The sequence below is a fragment of the Eptatretus burgeri genome, chromosome 11, assembly GCF_056783735.1.
Source record: "Eptatretus burgeri isolate ZD-2024b chromosome 11, Ebu_testis_v1, whole genome shotgun sequence".
In the NCBI taxonomy this organism is placed as follows: domain Eukaryota; kingdom Metazoa; phylum Chordata; class Myxini; order Myxiniformes; family Myxinidae; genus Eptatretus; species Eptatretus burgeri.
In genome coordinates, this window is record NC_140971.1 from 16,572,461 (window position 1) to 16,590,585 (window position 18,125).

Consider the following 18,125-nt stretch of genomic DNA (forward strand, 5'->3'; position numbering starts at 1 on the left):
CCACACGACAAGGCACCGCACGACAAGACAAGGCACCACACGACAAGACACCACAAGACAAGGCACCACACGACAAGACAAGACACCACAAGACAAGGCACCACACGACAAGACAAGACACCACACGACAAGACAAGACACCACATCACGACAAATCACGACACCACCACACGACAAGACAAGACACCACACGACAAGACAAGGCACCACACGACAAGACAAGGCACCACACGACAAGACAAGGCACCACACGACAAGACAAGACACCACACGACAAGACAAGACACCACATCACGACAACACATCACGACACCACCACACGACACGACAAGACACCACACGACAAGGCACCACACGACAAGGCACCACACGACAAGGCACCACACGACAAGGCACCACACGACAAGGCACCACACGACAAGACAAGGCACCACAAGACAAGGCACCACACGACAAGACAAGGCACCACAAGACAAGGCACCACACGACAAGACAAGGCACCACACGACAAGACAAGGCACCACACGACAAGACAAGGCACCACACGACAAGACAAGGCACCACACGACAAGACAAGGCACCACACGACAAGACAAGGCACCACACGACAAGACAAGACACCACACGACAAGACAAGACACCACACGACAAGGCACCACACGACAAGACAAGGCACCACACGACAAGACAAGGCACCACACGACAAGACAAGACACCACAGCACGACAACACATCACGACACCACCACACGACAAGACAAGACACCACACGACAAGACAAGGCACCACACGACAAGACAAGACACCACATCACATCACGACAAGGCACCACACGACAAGACAAGGCACCACACGACAAGACAAGGCACCACATCACGACAAGACAAGGCACCACACGACAAGACAAGGCACCACACGACAAGACAAGGCACCACACGACAAGACAAGGCACCACACGACAAGACAAGACAAGACACTACAAGACACCACACGACAAGATAAGACAAGGCACCACACGACAAGACAAGGCACCACACGACAAGACAAGGCACCACACGACAAGACAAGGCACCACACGACAAGACAAGGCACCACACGACAAGACAAGGCACCACACGACAGGATAAGCCAGGGCTCCACACGACAAGACAAGTCCCCACACGCCAAGACAAGGCCCCACACGACAAGACAAGGCACCACACGACAAGACAAGGCACCACACGACAAGACAAGGCACCACACGACAAGACAAGGCACCACACGACAAGGCACCGCACGACAAGACAAGGCACCATCGCACGACAAGACAAGGCACCACACGACAAGACAAGACACGACAAGACAAGGCACCACACGACAAGACAAGGCACCACAAGACAAGACACCACACGACAAGACACCACACGACAAGACAAGGCACCACACGACAAGACAAGGCACCACACGACAAGACAAGGCACCACACGACAAGACAAGGCACGACACGACAAGACAAGGCACCACACGACAAGACAAGGCACCACACGACAAGACAAGGCACCACACGACAAGACAAGGCACCACACGACAAGACAAGGCACCACAAGACAAGGCACCACACGACAAGACAAGGCACCACAAGACAAGACACCACACGACAAGACAAGACACCACAAGACAAGACACCACACGACAAGGCAAGGCACCCCACGACCAGACAAGACACCACAAGACAAGGCACCACACGACAAGACAAGGCACCACACGACAAGACAAGGCACCACAAGACAAGACACCACACGACAAGACAAGGCACCACACGACAAGACAAGGCACCACACGACAAGACAAGACACCACACGACAAGACAAGACACCACACGACAAGACACCACACGACAAGACACCACACGACAAGACACCACACGACAAGACACCACACGACAAGACACCACACGACAAGACACCACACGACAAGACACCACACGACAAGACACCACACGACAAGACACCACACGACAAGACACCACACGACAAGACACCACACGACAAGACACCACACGACAATACACCACACGACAAGGCACCACACGACAAGGCACCACACGACAAGGCACCACACGACAAGGCACCACACGACAAGACAAGACACCACACGACAAGGCACCACACGACAAGGCACCACACGACAAGGCACCACACGACAAGACAAGACACCACACGACAAGACAAGACACCACACGACAAGACAAGACACCACACGACAAGACACCACACGACAAGACACCACACGACAAGACACCACACGACAAGACACCACACGACAAGACACCACACGACAAGACACCACACGACAAGACACCACACGACAAGACACCACACGACAAGGCACCACACGACAAGGCACCACACGACAAGGCACCACACGACAAGGCACCACACGACAAGGCACCACACGACAAGGCACCACACGACAAGGCACCACACGACAAGGCACCACACGACAAGGCACCACACGACAAGACACCACACGAAAAGACAAGACACCACACGACAAGACAAGACACCACACGACAAGACAAGACACCACACGACAAGACAAGACACCACACGACAAGACAAGACACCACACGACAAGACAAGACACCACACGACAAGACAAGACACCACACGACAAGGCACCACACGACAAGACAAGGCACCACACGACAAGACAAGGCACCACACGACAAGACAAGACACCACATCACGACAACACATCACGACACCACCACACGACACGACAAGACACCACACGACAAGACACCACACCACATCACATCACGACAAGACACCACACGACAAGACAAGGCACCACACGACAAGACAAGGCACCACACGACAAGACAAGGCACCACACGACAAGACAAGGCACCACACGACAAGACAAGGCACCACACGACAAGACAAGGCACCACACGACAAGACACCACACGACAAGATAAGACAAGGCACCACACGACAAGACAAGGCACCACACGACAAGACAAAGAACCACACGACAAGACAAGGCACCACACGACAAGACAAGGCACCACACGACAAGACAAGGCACCACACGACAAGACAAGGCACCACACGACAAGACAAGGCACCACAAGACAAGACAAGGCAACACACGACAAGACAAGGCACCACACGACAAGACAAGGCACCACAAGACAAGGCACCACACGACAAGACAAGGCACCACACGACAAGACAAGGCACCGCACGACAAGACAAGGCACCGCACGACAAGACAAGGCACCGCACGACAAGACAAGGCACCGCACGACAAGACAAGGCACCGCACGACAAGACAAGGCACCGCACGACAAGACAAGGCACCGCACGACAAGACAAGGCACCATACGACAAGACACCACAAGACAAGGCACCACACGACAAGACAAGACACGACAAGACAAGGCACCACACGACAAGACAAGACACGACAAGACACCACACGACAAGACACCACACGACAAGACACCACACGACAAGACACCACACGACAAGACACCACACGACAAGACACCACACGACAAGACACCACACGACAAGACACCACACGACAAGACACCACACGACAAGACACCACACGACAAGACACCACACGACAAGACACCACACGACAAGACACCACACGACAAGACACCACACGACAAGACACCACACGACAAGACACCACACGACAAGACACCACACGACAAGACACCACACGACAAGACACCACACGACAAGACACCACACGACAAGACACCACACGACAAGACACCACACGACAAGACACCACACGGCAAGGCACCACACGACAAGACACCACACGACAAGACACCACACGGCAAGACACCACACGACAAGACACCACACGACAAGACACCACACGACAGGGCAAGACACCACACGACAAGACAAGACACCACACGACAAGACAAGACACCACACGACAAGCCAACCCACCACACGACAAGGCCCCCCAAGCCAAGGCGCCCCACGACAAGGCACCACAAGACAAGGCACCACACGACAAGACGAGGCCCCACAAGACAAGGCACCACACGACAAGACAAGACACAACAAGACACCACACGACAAGACACCACACGACAAGACACCACACGACAAGACAACACACGACAAGACACCACACGACAAGACACCACACGACAAGACACCACACGACAAGACACCACACGACAAGACACCACACGACAAGACACCACACGACAAGACACCACACGACAAGACACCACACGACAAGACAACACACGACAAGACACGACACGACAAGACACCACACGACAAGACACCACACGACAAGACACCACACGACAAGACACCACACGACAAGACACCACACGACAAGGCACCACACGACAAGGCACCACACGACAAGACAAGACACCACACGACAAGACAAGGCACCACACGACAAGGCACCACACCACACGACCACACACCACACACCACACGACCACACACCACACGACCACACACCACGAGACTAGTTGATGTAGATTAGTAAATGTTACCTGTAAAGTAACGTCCCGGGACGGAGTACGGACGACGAAGTGTCCCGGCGCGGAGTCCATCTCGTACGAGAAGGTCGCAGAGGACACGTCGATGTGTCCGAGGGGTCGCGCGTCCTGAGCCGTCCGGTAGTAGTACAGGCGGCACGAACGCGGCTCCAGGCAGAACCAACGTGTCTTGGCGGCTCGAAGCGGACCCCGACCGGCGATCTTGTTCAGGTAACCACAGAGGCGCCCACCTGGAGGCAGGTCAGCCGCGTCAGGAGCCGAGAGCACCACGAAATCGTCCACCAGGTCGTCGTCTGCAGCTTCGCATTTGTTCGGCTCCTTGTCCGCCTTGCGAAACCACACTTTATCCGCCGAGTGCAATCCCGACGGTCTCTTGTCTTCATTTTCGGCGCCAATGATTTCTTTCTGCTTTTCGTCCATCCTCGCCGACTCGCCGCTTCCTTGTGTTTAATTTTAAAACTTTTCTCTACACAGAGTCGGTTGTTATAAGGAGCTTCCAAGGTTCAATTTCAATCGTAACAGAACATCGCTTTCAAACATTTATGAGGAAGAACCCGTAACGACGGTATTTAATTAAAACATGAATTGGAGAAATCAGCCAAGCAATAATCAATGCACTGCGATACACCTCAACCCTTAAAGGCGCGACAGGTTTTTTTTCTTTAAACATTCGACTCTTTCGGAAAAAAATTTTTTTCCGAGAGTCGAATGTAAAAAAAAAAATATTTTTAACCTGTCGCGCCTTCAAGGGTTGAGGTGTATCGCAGTACATTGATTATTGCTTGGCTGATTTCTCCAATTCATGTTTTAAGGTCGTGACGAAAGACTTTCATTTACACACTCAAGAAGAACAACAAAACTCCAACTCTTACCCCCAAAAAAGTGCACAACACCAAAAGAAAAACAACAAGTAGCGGAACATTCGAAGTACACCGCCCCCATGCGTACGGACCACGAAGTGAACCACCGAGATGGCAGTTTAAATAAATAAATAAAAACAAATAAATATATAAATAACAAATCCTCCAGTCGGCGCCCCGGCGATTCCGCCTTGCAGCACATGGAGTTGGAATTGGAATTGGAAGCTGGAGCGGTGTACAATAATTGATTGATTGATTAATTATAATTGATTGATTAATTGCATAATTGAAATAAATAAATAAATAATTATCATAAAATAATTTCTCAATTAATTGCCAAATATCATACCTGAACACCGCCGTTTTTTTCCGAATCTGTAACTTTTTGAAAATTAAGTAATCAATCGAAATATTAATAATTAACTGATTAATCAATAAATCAAAAATGCTCTTGATAGCCAAATCACTTGGTCACTGTCCTGTCCAAATATCAGCTTCACAGCTCAAAAGGTGCCTGAGATGTTGCCCGGATGAGAAAGAAAATACATAAGTAATTAATAAATCGATAATAATTCAGTAATTAATCAATTAATTATCAAAAAAATATAAAATAACATTTTGGCCAAAGAATATTTTCACTTTTTTCCCCAAATTTCAGCTTCCTAACTCAAAGGATGACTGAGATATTGCCCAGACAAACAGACGAATGAAATTGCTCGTTGAGCAAGGAATTGCCGGAATAACTTGTCATATCTCCATGATCTCTGAAAAAAAAAAGAAAAACCTGGAGTTTGATCTTTCAAGGTCACCAGATTTGCCTTGACCTTGTGACTTCAAATAGTGACAACACTTGAACTTTGTTGCCATGGTAACCGGAAGGAGCTGAACCAAATTTCATCATTTTTGGCATATAATAGGACACTCGTACCAAGATGCCACATGCCAAATTGGAAGTCAATCGGATTTGAAATGGCGTTTTTATCTCAATTTGAAATTTTTGACCCCCCCCCCACTTGACATTTGACCCCCGACTGCTAAGAAGGGTATTGGTGTGACACCCCAATGAGACATATGGTTGGATGCGGAATTGGAAGATGCACATTTTGGATTTGGGTTTGAAGTCGATGCGACCATTTTAGCGGAGGTTATTGCGAAAATAAGAATTTCAGTTTTTCGGTGACCTTGACCTTTGACCTAGATTCACCAAAAACGACAAGTGTCCAAGTTGGACCATGGCCGACGTCCGTACCCAGTTTGGTCATGATCGCTGAAACGGTGTGGCTGCTACAGGGTAAACAAACACACAAACAAACAGATAGAAAGACACACAGAATGACACACACGACCGACCACCATAATTGGCGAAATCCCGAGGATTCCGACAACTAACAAACAAACGGAGTAAACATTGAGTACTCCCTTCCTTGGGTGCCGGCGATGACGTCATGCATTACCTGGATTATGAAATTGGGAAGGAGCGGTGTACAAAAACCGTTAAATGTCGTCGTGATGCTTCATGATACCAACATTTACTTCCGACAAACAGTCCCTTTTGCATGCTTCTTGCCATTGATGTGCTCCGTTTGTGGGAAATGGCGGCGGGTTTCCTTATCGTTATATGCAGCTAATTCTGACTTTATGGCAATTCTCATTTCTCATGATAATTACATAATCCTAGTGGAGCTGGGGTCAACTAATTAAGTGGTAGATGTGATTAGCTCATATTCATTAAATATATATATATATATATATATATATATATATATATATATATATATATATATATATATATATATATACAGAGTTGACCAGAAAATAGTAAACCATTGTTTAGGGTTAGGGTTAGTTTTTTGTCAGCTGTTATCAGAAAGTGTGCGAGCACTGTCAATGTCGGGATGGCGTGGAAAAAAATGTTGGTCCCACCTGTGACATACAAAACTAAAGTTGTACTATCTTCTCTAGAAATCGATGATGCCACATGTGAGAACCTTCCTGGTCTGTTCAGCTGATTTTCGAGGCAGGAATCATTTTTTTAATATTCCAGACCATGGCAAAAGCAAAAAAATATGGGCAGTACCCCTGGGTGCTCACCTGGTCCAATGATGATACTGAGGAGGAAGTCAAGGTGGGACAGAATCAGCAAAATGTACCAATGAACCAATGCTGTAGCAAATACTCCCCCCCCCCACCCCTGCCTGTAAATCCCCTTCGGCCCCAATTTTTTTTTTTATATACCGTGAAAACTTTGGTACATCACGGGTGATGAAGGTTGTGGTGAAGTTTTATTGAAATTGTGTGTATTTTTGGTGAATAAAGCAAATACATTTTGGGGGGTAGCACAGTCATTGTCACAAAAGGAGAAGATGCCATTAGCAACACAAGGAAGTCACTGGATGCTGTGTCTCCATGTTGTCATGAAGAAGCTGACACTCGAATATTTGTACACGCCAGGGATGCAACGACGGATGGTAGCAAGTCCATTACACTGAACAACAAATTTCAAAAATTTTTTTTTACTGGAGATGTGTAAAGTGATTAAGACTAATTTGGGTACGCTGATTTCAAAAATCATAACCGTTTTGCTGTATCACGTCAGGATTTTCAGGAACAGAAATATTCCCATTGCCTAGAAGTCAGGATTTCAATGAAATTTACATATGTCTTTAACATGTCTATTTCGTACAATTGTTGTTAACGTGTTATATTTCTTTCTTTCAGATAAAGATGAGTAGGCGTTCCTGTACCAATCATCCTGACAACTTCTGTTATGTCTGTGGTCGGTATACCAAAAAAGATCAACAGCGAAGTATATCTACAGCAGTGAAAATGAAGGCCGCCTACTTTCACTACTTCGGGTGTAAGGTGGGGGACCGAGAACAGAGCTGGGCACCACACATCTGCTGCACAAGCTGTCACACAACCTTGACTCAGTGGTTGGTGGGCAAGCGCGCGAGCATGCCATTTGCGGAGCCCATGATATGGCGTGAGCCGCAGAATCATCATGATGATTGTTATTTCTGCTGCACAAGCATCGCCGGCTTCAACAAGAAGAATAAAGATCACATCAAGTACGCTGACTGCGTCTCTGCTCGTAAACCTGTGCCTCATGATGACGAGAACCCTGTTCCAACACGTGCAGCTGATCAGAACATAGCTGTAAGCAGTGGTGAAGAGGATGGTGATGATGAACCTTTTGAACCCGACACTCAAGAATCACACCTTCTGAACCAGGGAGACTTAAATGATCTTGTAAGAGATCTCTCGCTGTCAAAGGCGAAGGCAGAGCTGCTTGGATCAAGGCTGCAGCAGTGGAATCTACTTGAACCTAACACCAAGATACCCTTGTTCAGAGCACGTCACAGAGACATGGCTGAGTTCTTTGAGATGGAAGACACGATGACATTCTGCAGTGACATCAACGGTCTGTTGAAAGAACTTGGGTGTGATCACGATCCTGCAGACTGGCGCCTCTTCATCGACTCGGGGAAGAACAGCTTGAAGGCTGTTTTGCTCCACAATGGCAACGAGAAACCATCAGTCCCACTGGCTCACGCGTTCGGCATGACAGAGACCTATGAGACTATGCGGCAGCTGCTTGATTCCATCAAGTACAATGACTTCAACTGGCACATCTGCGGAGACTTGAAAGTGGTGGCGCTGTTGTTAGGGCTGCAGTCAGGCTACACGAAATACATGTGCTTCCTTTGTCTCTGGGATAGCAGAGACGACAAGAATCACTGGACGAAGAAAGATTGGGAAGAGCGAAAAGAGCATGTACCTGGTCGACACAACGTGAAGCATGTCGCCCTTGTCGACCCAGCCAAGGTTTTCCTTCCACCACTCCACATAAAGCTCGGCTTTATGAAAAGTTTTGTACGGGCAATGGATCTGAATTGGCGTGGGTTTTTATACCTCAAGGAAAAGTTTGGCAACACCTTGTCGGAGGCCAAGATCAAGGCTGGTGTCTTTGTTGGACCGCAAATCCGACAGATTATGAAGGACGAAACTTTTCCGACAACTCTAAACCCCAAAGAGCTGGCAGCGTGGAGGAGCTTCAAAGCTGTGACGGACAACTTCTTGGGGAACGAGCGCGCGGACAACTATGAAGAAATAGTGCAGCAGCTGCTGGAGTCCTTCAGGAAACTTGGCTCCAGGATGTCCCTGAAAATCCATTTCCTACACCAGCACCTGAACTTCTTCCCTGACAACTTGGGAGCAGTCTCGGACGAGCACGGCGAGCGATTCCACCAAGAGATTTCACTCATGGAGACGCGTTACCAAGGGCGGCACAACCCGAACATGATGGGCGATTTCTGCTGGTTCCTGCATCGTGAAACTGACACAGAGCAGCACAAACGCAAAGCCAAATGCCTAAAGCATTTTTAATTACATTCTAGTGGAGTTTTTCTGTAATTTCTATAATTTTGAAGCATTCATGATGAAATAAATGAATAAATGAATTTTTGTAAATTTCATTGAAATCCTGACTTCTCGGCAATGGGAATATTTCTGTTACTGAAAATCCTGACGTGATACAGCAAAACGGTTATGATTTTTGAAATCAGCGTACCCAAATTAGTCTAAATCACTTTACACATCTCCAGTAAAAAATTTTTGTTGTTCAGTGTTATCATTAAGGCTAATGACACGGACGTACTAGTCATAGCAATATCTGTACTGCCGTCCTTACAGGAACTAGGTCTTGAGAACATGTGGATTGCCTTTGGCCAAGGAGTCAAGGCGCGATGGATTCCAGTCCATGAGGTAGTTTCTGCAATAGGGCCTGAGAAAGCTACAGGGATCCCATACTTCCATGCGTTCACTGGATGTGACGTCATGTCTGCCTTCCACTGTAAAGGGAAGAAAACTGCATGGCAGACTTGGAACGTCTTTCATGATGTTTCTGAAACATTCACCAATCTCAGCCAGCATCCAACATTGATTTGTGATTTTGACTTTTTTGAAGTTTTTTTTTTTTCTTCAAATTTTTCAAAATTTGGATTTTCAAATGGTCAATCAGGCAGATTTGATTAGAATCCCCTGGAGAACAAATGTGCCAAATTTGATGCTTGTATCATCATTTGCACGATTCCTCTCAAAAATTCCTGTTGTCTGCCCCACTAATTAGACCCCGATTTTTTTGATTTTTTTTTTTATATCATGAACAAACTTTGGTACATCATGCATGATGAAGGTTGTGGTCAAGTTTCATCAGAATTGTGTGTGTAGTTTCAGAGAAGAAAGCAAATACCTATTTTGGGGGGCAACCCCCGCAGACCCCCTTTGGGCCCGATTATTTTAATGCCATGCACAAACTTTGGTACACACAGGGTGATTGATGAAGGTTGTGGTCAAGTTTCATCGAAATTGTATGTGTAGTTTCAGAGAAGAAGTTGAAAGTATTTGTGGACGGACTGACGCGCCATCCCATATAAGGTCCCGGGAACTGCGTTCCAAGTGAGCGAAAAGGCAAAAAAAACGAGATTGGTCAAAACCGGCAAATCTTCTCAATCATCATCATCATCATCATCATCATCATCATCATCATCATCATCCGGTGTATTTGTTAGTGGCGAGGCCACTAGACACATTTGCCCAATCAAACATATATGGGTGTGGTTAGTGTGTGTGTGTGTGTGTGTGTGTGTGTGTGTGTGTGTGTGTGTGTGTGTGTGTGTGTGTGTGTGTGTGTGTGTGTGTGTGTGTGTGTGTGTGTGTGTGTGTGTGTGTGTGTGTGTGTGTGTTTTCATTCCTTCGATCGAACAATATAACTATCTTTTGTAAGGACAACCATTATTGATGAAAAGATGTCGGGATGGTTTCACATGATCATCCCTATTTTGTTTCCATACTTTTTGGAGGAACATCCTTATGTTGTTTTTTTTTAAGAATGTTTTTTGTTATCATCCTTTTAAATTTTTTAAGAATGTTTTTGTGACTTGTATATTGGCTCCAAAACATCAAACACAGAGTGAGTATGATGTATATTTTGCTAACGGATTTATTCAAAAGACAACTTGTACTTCACAAACATTTCGCTCGAGTAACTCTATAATTCGCCCAAAGTCATATTCCATCTGCTTGGAACTCAGCTCACATCACCTTCATCAACCAACCTTGCTGCTTTACATATCGTGAGCAAAAATCACTTTCGCTTTGCTGCGAAGTTCAATGTTGTTGGCTTTGGTTTAAACCTTTGTTGGCTTAAAATGAGTGAAATGAATCATTTTGAAAATTTCGAATTATTCAACATCACCTTAATGCATATGAACAAATTTAAACTTTCTTTCCACGAGCAAGTTGCCTGTGCCTGCACAAGATTCGAAATAGGGTAGGGATGGAGGAGGCAAAAATGCAAATGGTGTCTTCTGTCATTGAGCCAGAAAGCTGGGAGCAACAATTTGCATCTATTGCTTCGATCAAGCTCTTCCCCCCACCTCGAACCGCCTCCGTCAGATATGCTACCCTCACAGGAACCATACATGGCGTACCCTCAGTCAACATGCAAAATTTGGTTCAGTAGTTTTTAAAAAAAAGTTTTTGAAGTATATATAAACAGACGCAAGCTCTCCCACATGTATTAGACTCGGCATTTTACCCGTCACTTCGCTGATGGATTTAATCAAAAGACAGCGCATTGTACTTAACGAACATTCTGCTCTATTCACTCTGTGGGTAACCTCACCTGAACCTGGGTACTCCCAGCACGTACATTTGGTGGAGATTAGTCCACAGGTGTGGCATATAAATCAAAGAAATGGTTACACACACATACACACGCACACATATACATATAGCGGTTTTATTAACCGCATGTTGAAATTGAAATGCACACAGCACACAGCCTCTTAGAATAGTTATTTCCGTGATGAACATTAAGAATAGTGCCTAACCCTCCCGGGGTTATTACGTAATTAAATGTGTTGGGTTGGGTCGGTAGCGCCTGCCCCCCCCCCAACCCACTGGGATAATAGAGACATCAGCGCATGATGACGTGTACTGTGACTGCCGTCATCATATAGGGCGTGCATGTTTCACAGCCATGGCGATCAACGTGTGCGAATAACACCAGTATTCGGGAACGTGCCCCAAATTCCCCCTTTATTGTTTAAAGCTCCACAAAGTCCTTGTTTGTCTGTTCGTCTGCATGGACATCTACCCTGTAAAGTAATTTATTGCCATCTATCCCCGAACTGTATTTCGTTTACCTAATCCCTGTTCATTTCCCTCCACATAAACATGACCAGTAAACAGACCAGGACACGACCCAGCCTCCCTAAAATAATTGTCCCATTCCTTGGCTTTGCGCCATGGACATTGTTGGACATGTGGGGTTCGTCCTGGGTGCATGGGGGTAAAAAGGGACTTCCTCATGTTGTGCAGAGCTCCGCTCCTGACGACAGCTGGAAGGACCAAATGAGTGAATATCCAGGCGGGCAGCAGAATTGGTGGGGCCGCTGAGGAATCCTTCAATGGCTGGCATGGGGCCATCTCATAAGCTCTGACATGGCCCAATAGATGGTTCCAGTCCATCTCAGAAGATCTGATGTGTGGCTCATTGGCCCTGCCTGCCCCAGGGGCTATAAAGCTGTGCTCGATGCCTGGTTCACTCTCTGCCCTGGTCTTGGATGCTCTCTCTCTCTCTCTCTCTCTCTCTCTCTCTCTCTCTCTCTCTCTCTCTGTATCTCTCTCTCTCTCTCTCTCTCTCTCTCTCTCTCTCTCTCTCTCTCTCTCTCTCTCTCTCTCTCTCTCTCTCTCTCTCTCTCTCTCTCTCTCTCTCTCTCTCTCTCTCTCTCTCTCTCTCTCTCTCTCTCTCTCTCTCTCTCTCTCTCTCTCTCTCTCTCTCTCTCTCTCTCTCTCTCTCTCTCTCTCTCTCTCTCTGCCCTGGTCATCACACTCATTTCTGCGCTGGTCCCGGATGCTCTACATCGCCCTCGCTTCTTCCCTGGTCCTGAACCTTTGGTTCATACTACCAACGGAGCTCATGGGTTTGTGCTCCAAATGGAGCTGGTGGACCCTCTGTTGTGGAGAGCAGTGTTGGGCCATTCCGGAGAGTGGTATCAAGCTGGGGAGGGTGACAGTGACGTGCATACCAGTAGGCTGAGGCCACCCTGCCCTCCCAATTGTCTCCATCTGTGTGTGTTTGTGTGTGTGTGTATGTGTATGTGTATGTGTATGTGTGTGTGTGTGTGTGTGTGTGTGTGTGTGTGTGTGTGTGTGTGTGTGTGTGTGTGTGTGTGTGTGTGTGTGTGTTTGTGTGTGTGTGTGTGTGTGTGTGTGTGTGTGTGTGTGTGGTCTGATGGCTATCCTTTTTTGTTATCTGGACAGTAAGGCATAGGTTAAGCTAAGCCTGAACTTGTACATTTTCTTTCCTTTTTTTGTAAATACACATCTTGATTGCTCTTTCCCATTCATTTCCCCTTTTCCTGCCCCAGTTGCCCTTTGATGCCATTAAAGCCATTGAGTCCCCTTCTCTCCTTCAATGCCTGGTGTTAGCTTAATGATTAGGGTAGCGGGCTTTGGATCCTAGAGTCCTGAGTTCAAATCCCGCTCAGTTGTTGAATTAATACCAGGTGGGGTTAACTCGGCTTGTCATCCTTCCGAGGTCGGCGAAATGAGTGCCAGCATGCTGGTATACTGTGTCGGAATGGCGACCCATCCAGGATTGTGCTCAATAGCCAAGGAGAGTGCTTAAGCAGCACCAATGCTCTGCACAGAGTATGGTCCCAATCTCCTCCTCCTCCTTCTTCCCATACCCCTCATCGCTTATTGTAAATAAATTATTCTTGTTATATTTCCAATCTGCCCGTGGTTGGCTTTTCTTCTATTGGTCCAGCAATGTTCATATGTAGATTAGCCGGGAGGTTATAATTCCCCAACTAATTGGCTCTAATCTCAATCAGTCAGGCGTTATGTACGCGGTAAGCTCGGCTGCTTTAATCAAGATCCCATGAGGAAAACAGCAGCACAATCGCCGAGGGCATGATTCCCCAATGAGGAGATCATGTGTTCCTAGGTAAACGGTTATCAGATGGAGGACCCTGGGTCACGTGGTCAAGTTATTGGTGTTCGCGGTCGATTAGCGACCCGCCGCCACACAGACTTATTCGTGTACGACAGCCTCGATATCCGGCGAGTCCAGGGAGAACTGGGGATACCCCCACCCTTATACATTTTTCTCCGATATTATTGTGTAGGAAATACTATATCTCAGAATTTTTTTCCCACCAATGCCCCTGATTCTGCAAGTGATGAGAAAAGGCCAAATTCGAAGTGTCAGAAAAGATTCCACCTTTCTTTTATGAATCGACTGAAATGGTCATTAAGCAAGTCCTAAGCCTTCAGGCAACATGCAAAACTTGTTTTTTTTGGGGGGGGGACCCCCACCTTGAACGGCCTCCCCCAGATATTACTCCTGAAACTTTGAAAAAAAATTTTTTATTTCAACCACCCCCTTTTCCCCCCTTTTTCCCCACCCAAATTTCCCAAAGCTTCAGCACGTGGTAAACAAATGGGGGAAAGGACTTGACCAGCTGTTTGGTCACTTGCTATATTTACCGCGCCCCCGCTCGTAGTGCACCCAATACGCCGCTTTGAAAAAAATCAATGCAGAGCCACGTTCAAAGATTAACAGAGAACATGAGAATGCTGACAACTGGTGGTGGAGGTTATTGATGGGGATTTACTCCTTCAAAATGAAGTCTTCACGAGAAACTTTGTTCAGTGAAAGTGAAATGGAAGGACTGGAAAAAAGGTAAGACTGTTACGTCGTGTCATGTCATGTCACGTTATTTGTGCATCTTTCTGCATTGATCTGCTTCAACCTTATCAGTCTTCAACTTCTCAGTTGTCTTTCTCTGCCTTTCCTTCGATGTGGTTCAAATTGTTTCAACAGTCTTGAAAATGGACTGGGCAGTGAAAAATATTCATTTGTGTTGAGTCGAGGAAAGGTCTCCTGCATACTATATAGATTTCTCTTTCTATGCCCCCTCCACCTCCCCATACCTCCTCCACACAAATACCCTCAATACCTCTGAATATGAGAAACCTTAAACTTTTCAGATTTCATGGGAATACTTCATTTTTTCATTGATCTGCTTAATGATATCTTATTTGTCTTTTCATAGATAACAAAACAATCCTTCTCCATAACTTTAGGTTCACCTATTCCATTTCACTGTGTTTGTACAGGTTCAAAATGATGGTACAGAACCCTCTGATGAAACCCAAAGTTCAAACAATATTCTCCAGTGCGGAGTTCAGCATGCTGAGTGCCCAGTGTGAATCCAGTCGGCTCTCCTGGGAAACTATTATTCCTCATTCTCCAGCAAGCGCAAGGCGAGCAGCAACGTTTGGGACGGACTCTCTGTCCCCGGTGTACCGGCCTCGGGGTCGAGTCACCTTTACCGTCGATGAACACCCGATTTGTGGAAGCAAACCTGTTGAGGGTAAAAGTGAAACGTTACAATCACCCGTAAGTCTGAAAGATTCTCCTTCTGTGGTTCTACAGCCTGCAGACACTGTATCAGGTAGCGCTGACCCGGCCGATGCTGCACTTCCACAAAGTAGTGGTATCTCTAGTTCTACGACTCATCAGTTGAAAGACGAAAAGAAAAACATTGAAACAGACCTGAAGATGACTCCAAAAGAGATTTCATTTGGAAATGCTGCGTTGCAAAATGATGGCCAATGTCCGTTCCCTGCAGCAGGTTTGGACTCAGGTACAATACAGTGCAGGTGTTCACCAGTTGCATTCACGGTCAGACACAGTGAAGTACGAAGTTGAACAGTCATGCAAGTTTGATTCTGGCTTGAACCTAAACTCCCTCAGGGAAGACATATCCTTTAATATTTATCAGTGTAAGCTTGCGGCTAACAGGATGGCCGAGAGATACGCACACTCCGCTCTCAGCTGTCTAGCCTGGGTTTGAATCCTGATGCAGCTATAAACTGTCATCCTGATGTTTCACAGGTAAAATGATTCATCTTTGTGTGCGCCTCCTTCAAATGGACGTTAAACTCGGCGTCCCGTCTGCCAGCGTTCGTTCGTGGACGTTCAAGATCCCACGGTGTCCTTCGCTAATAATAGGCGAGCTATTGCGGGCACCATGAACAAATTCCAAATTCCAAATTCCCACCCGAACCAGCAGAGGACATTGCATCAGCAGCATAGCCATGCCCTCAGCCAATGATGCTACCCCACAGCCTTGTTGTGCATATGAATGAAGAAGAAAAAAGTGAAACCTTAATGTATCAGATGTATTGAAATATATATATATATTTTTTTTTTAATTGTGATTCATGAGAAAATTGTATTCAGTCAGAAACTATGATTTGGAAAAGGTGCGTGACTGTGTCTGATAGCAATCTGTTATAGTTGTTATGATAGATTTCTAATGAGACATTCCTTCCCAGGTGGTGGGGAAACCGAATACACATCTGATGCCCTTTTGAGGAGCCACAGCATTGACCAACTGAGTTGCGAAGGATTAACTAAATCATTGTTACTTCCTAAGAAGAAATCAAAAGGTATACAAGAGTCTCAAGATATTGATTGTGATGTCTGTCCTCAACTCTCCTCCAAAGACCAAGTTGATCATTCTGTTGGGTTTATCAGTGATAGCGGACAAACGAGGAACGCAGTGGAGAGGATGAATGAAAGAGGCTCTTCACCAGAACAAGGCGACGCGTCTTCAAGTTCCTCTCGGTCAAAACGCATTGATGAACGTGGAACGGATGTAAGGCCTTTAATTTCTCAACATCATGAAGAACCCCGAGTGATTGACCTCTCCTTGGATGGGACAGAGTTGAAAGACCTCAATGTGGACGATGACCTTGTTTGTGAGCAGAGTGGCTCTGAATATAGCACTAATGTCATTTTTGATGACAATGAGGAGGGTTCAGAAACAGAGGAGATGTTCAAGCAGCGACGTGATATATACTGCATCAGCTGCAAGAAACCAATATCAGCTTTGAACAAGTTGTTCGGATGTCATGAACTCCATGACGTCACGACACTCGACAATGCTGCAAGACTCATTAAGGTTGGTTTTGTCGTTAAGAGACGAGAACCCAAACAACATGGAGGAGCTGATCATTAGCATAATATTAGAGACTTCCATATCATAAAGGAACTGTAGTGAAGATAAAGAAGTTCAGAGACGAGTCTCCGCTCTGTTAAAAGTTAATTGACAAAAATTTCATAGAGAATTAGTTTTTACTTTTTATCATTGCATCGACTCCATTTACAAATGCAATTTTTACAAAAAACTAAACATTTTTCTATATTTACTATTTTTTTCAAATGCCAACAATGTTTACGTGGCTGGCAGGATGGCCAAGACCTACAGGTAAGCACAAGCCTGGTGTTGGCTTGGGATCTTAGGGTCCTGAGTTTGAACCCCGTTGGCTACTGAATTAACACCAGGTGTGGCTGACTCAGCCTGTCATCCTTCTGAAATTGGCGAAATGAGTACCGGTGTACAGGTATAGGGGCACAGCATCAGCGGCATAGTTGTGCCCCAACAAAATGATAGCTACCTGGCAAATTGCATATGCTATAAAAAAAAAAAGGTTAGATGATTGAAGTATTTGAGAAGAATAAGCCAATAATAGTAGCAGGATTCGAGTAAGAGTAGATCTCTGCCAGGGCTGGCAAAGGGTTGGGGATGTGATGGAATGCTGGCTGCTGTGCCAATCCATTAAAGGTCCATTGATAGGAGGTAC

General features: G+C 46.3%; 2 protein-coding genes across 3 annotated transcripts in view; one reads left to right on the forward strand and one right to left on the reverse strand.

Annotated features, from left to right (window-relative positions):
- Nucleotides 1-5,132, reverse strand: part of TBC1D2B (TBC1 domain family member 2B) — a 56,822-nt gene extending 51,690 nt beyond the window's left edge. The window contains exon 1 of one of the 2 annotated variants that reach the window (XM_085845360.1): nucleotides 4,534-5,132. In XM_085845360.1, the coding sequence (XP_085701486.1) occupies nucleotides 4,534-4,959 (426 nt within the window). In that variant the 5' untranslated portion in view covers nucleotides 4,960-5,132. The remainder of the gene's footprint in view (nucleotides 1-4,533) is intronic. The other variant, XM_085845359.1, reaches the window with a different exon arrangement.
- A 9,837-nt stretch (nucleotides 5,133-14,969) lies between these two features.
- LOC147016574 (fibronectin type III and SPRY domain-containing protein 2-like) overlaps nucleotides 14,970-18,125 on the forward strand; it is an 81,625-nt gene continuing 78,469 nt past the window's right edge. Inside the window, exons 1-3 of the mRNA XM_085845361.1 lie at nucleotides 14,970-15,153; nucleotides 15,591-16,120; nucleotides 16,815-17,443. Coding sequence (XP_085701487.1) covers nucleotides 15,074-15,153; nucleotides 15,591-16,120; nucleotides 16,815-17,443 — 1,239 coding nt within the window. The 5' untranslated portion in view covers nucleotides 14,970-15,073. The remainder of the gene's footprint in view (nucleotides 15,154-15,590; nucleotides 16,121-16,814; nucleotides 17,444-18,125) is intronic.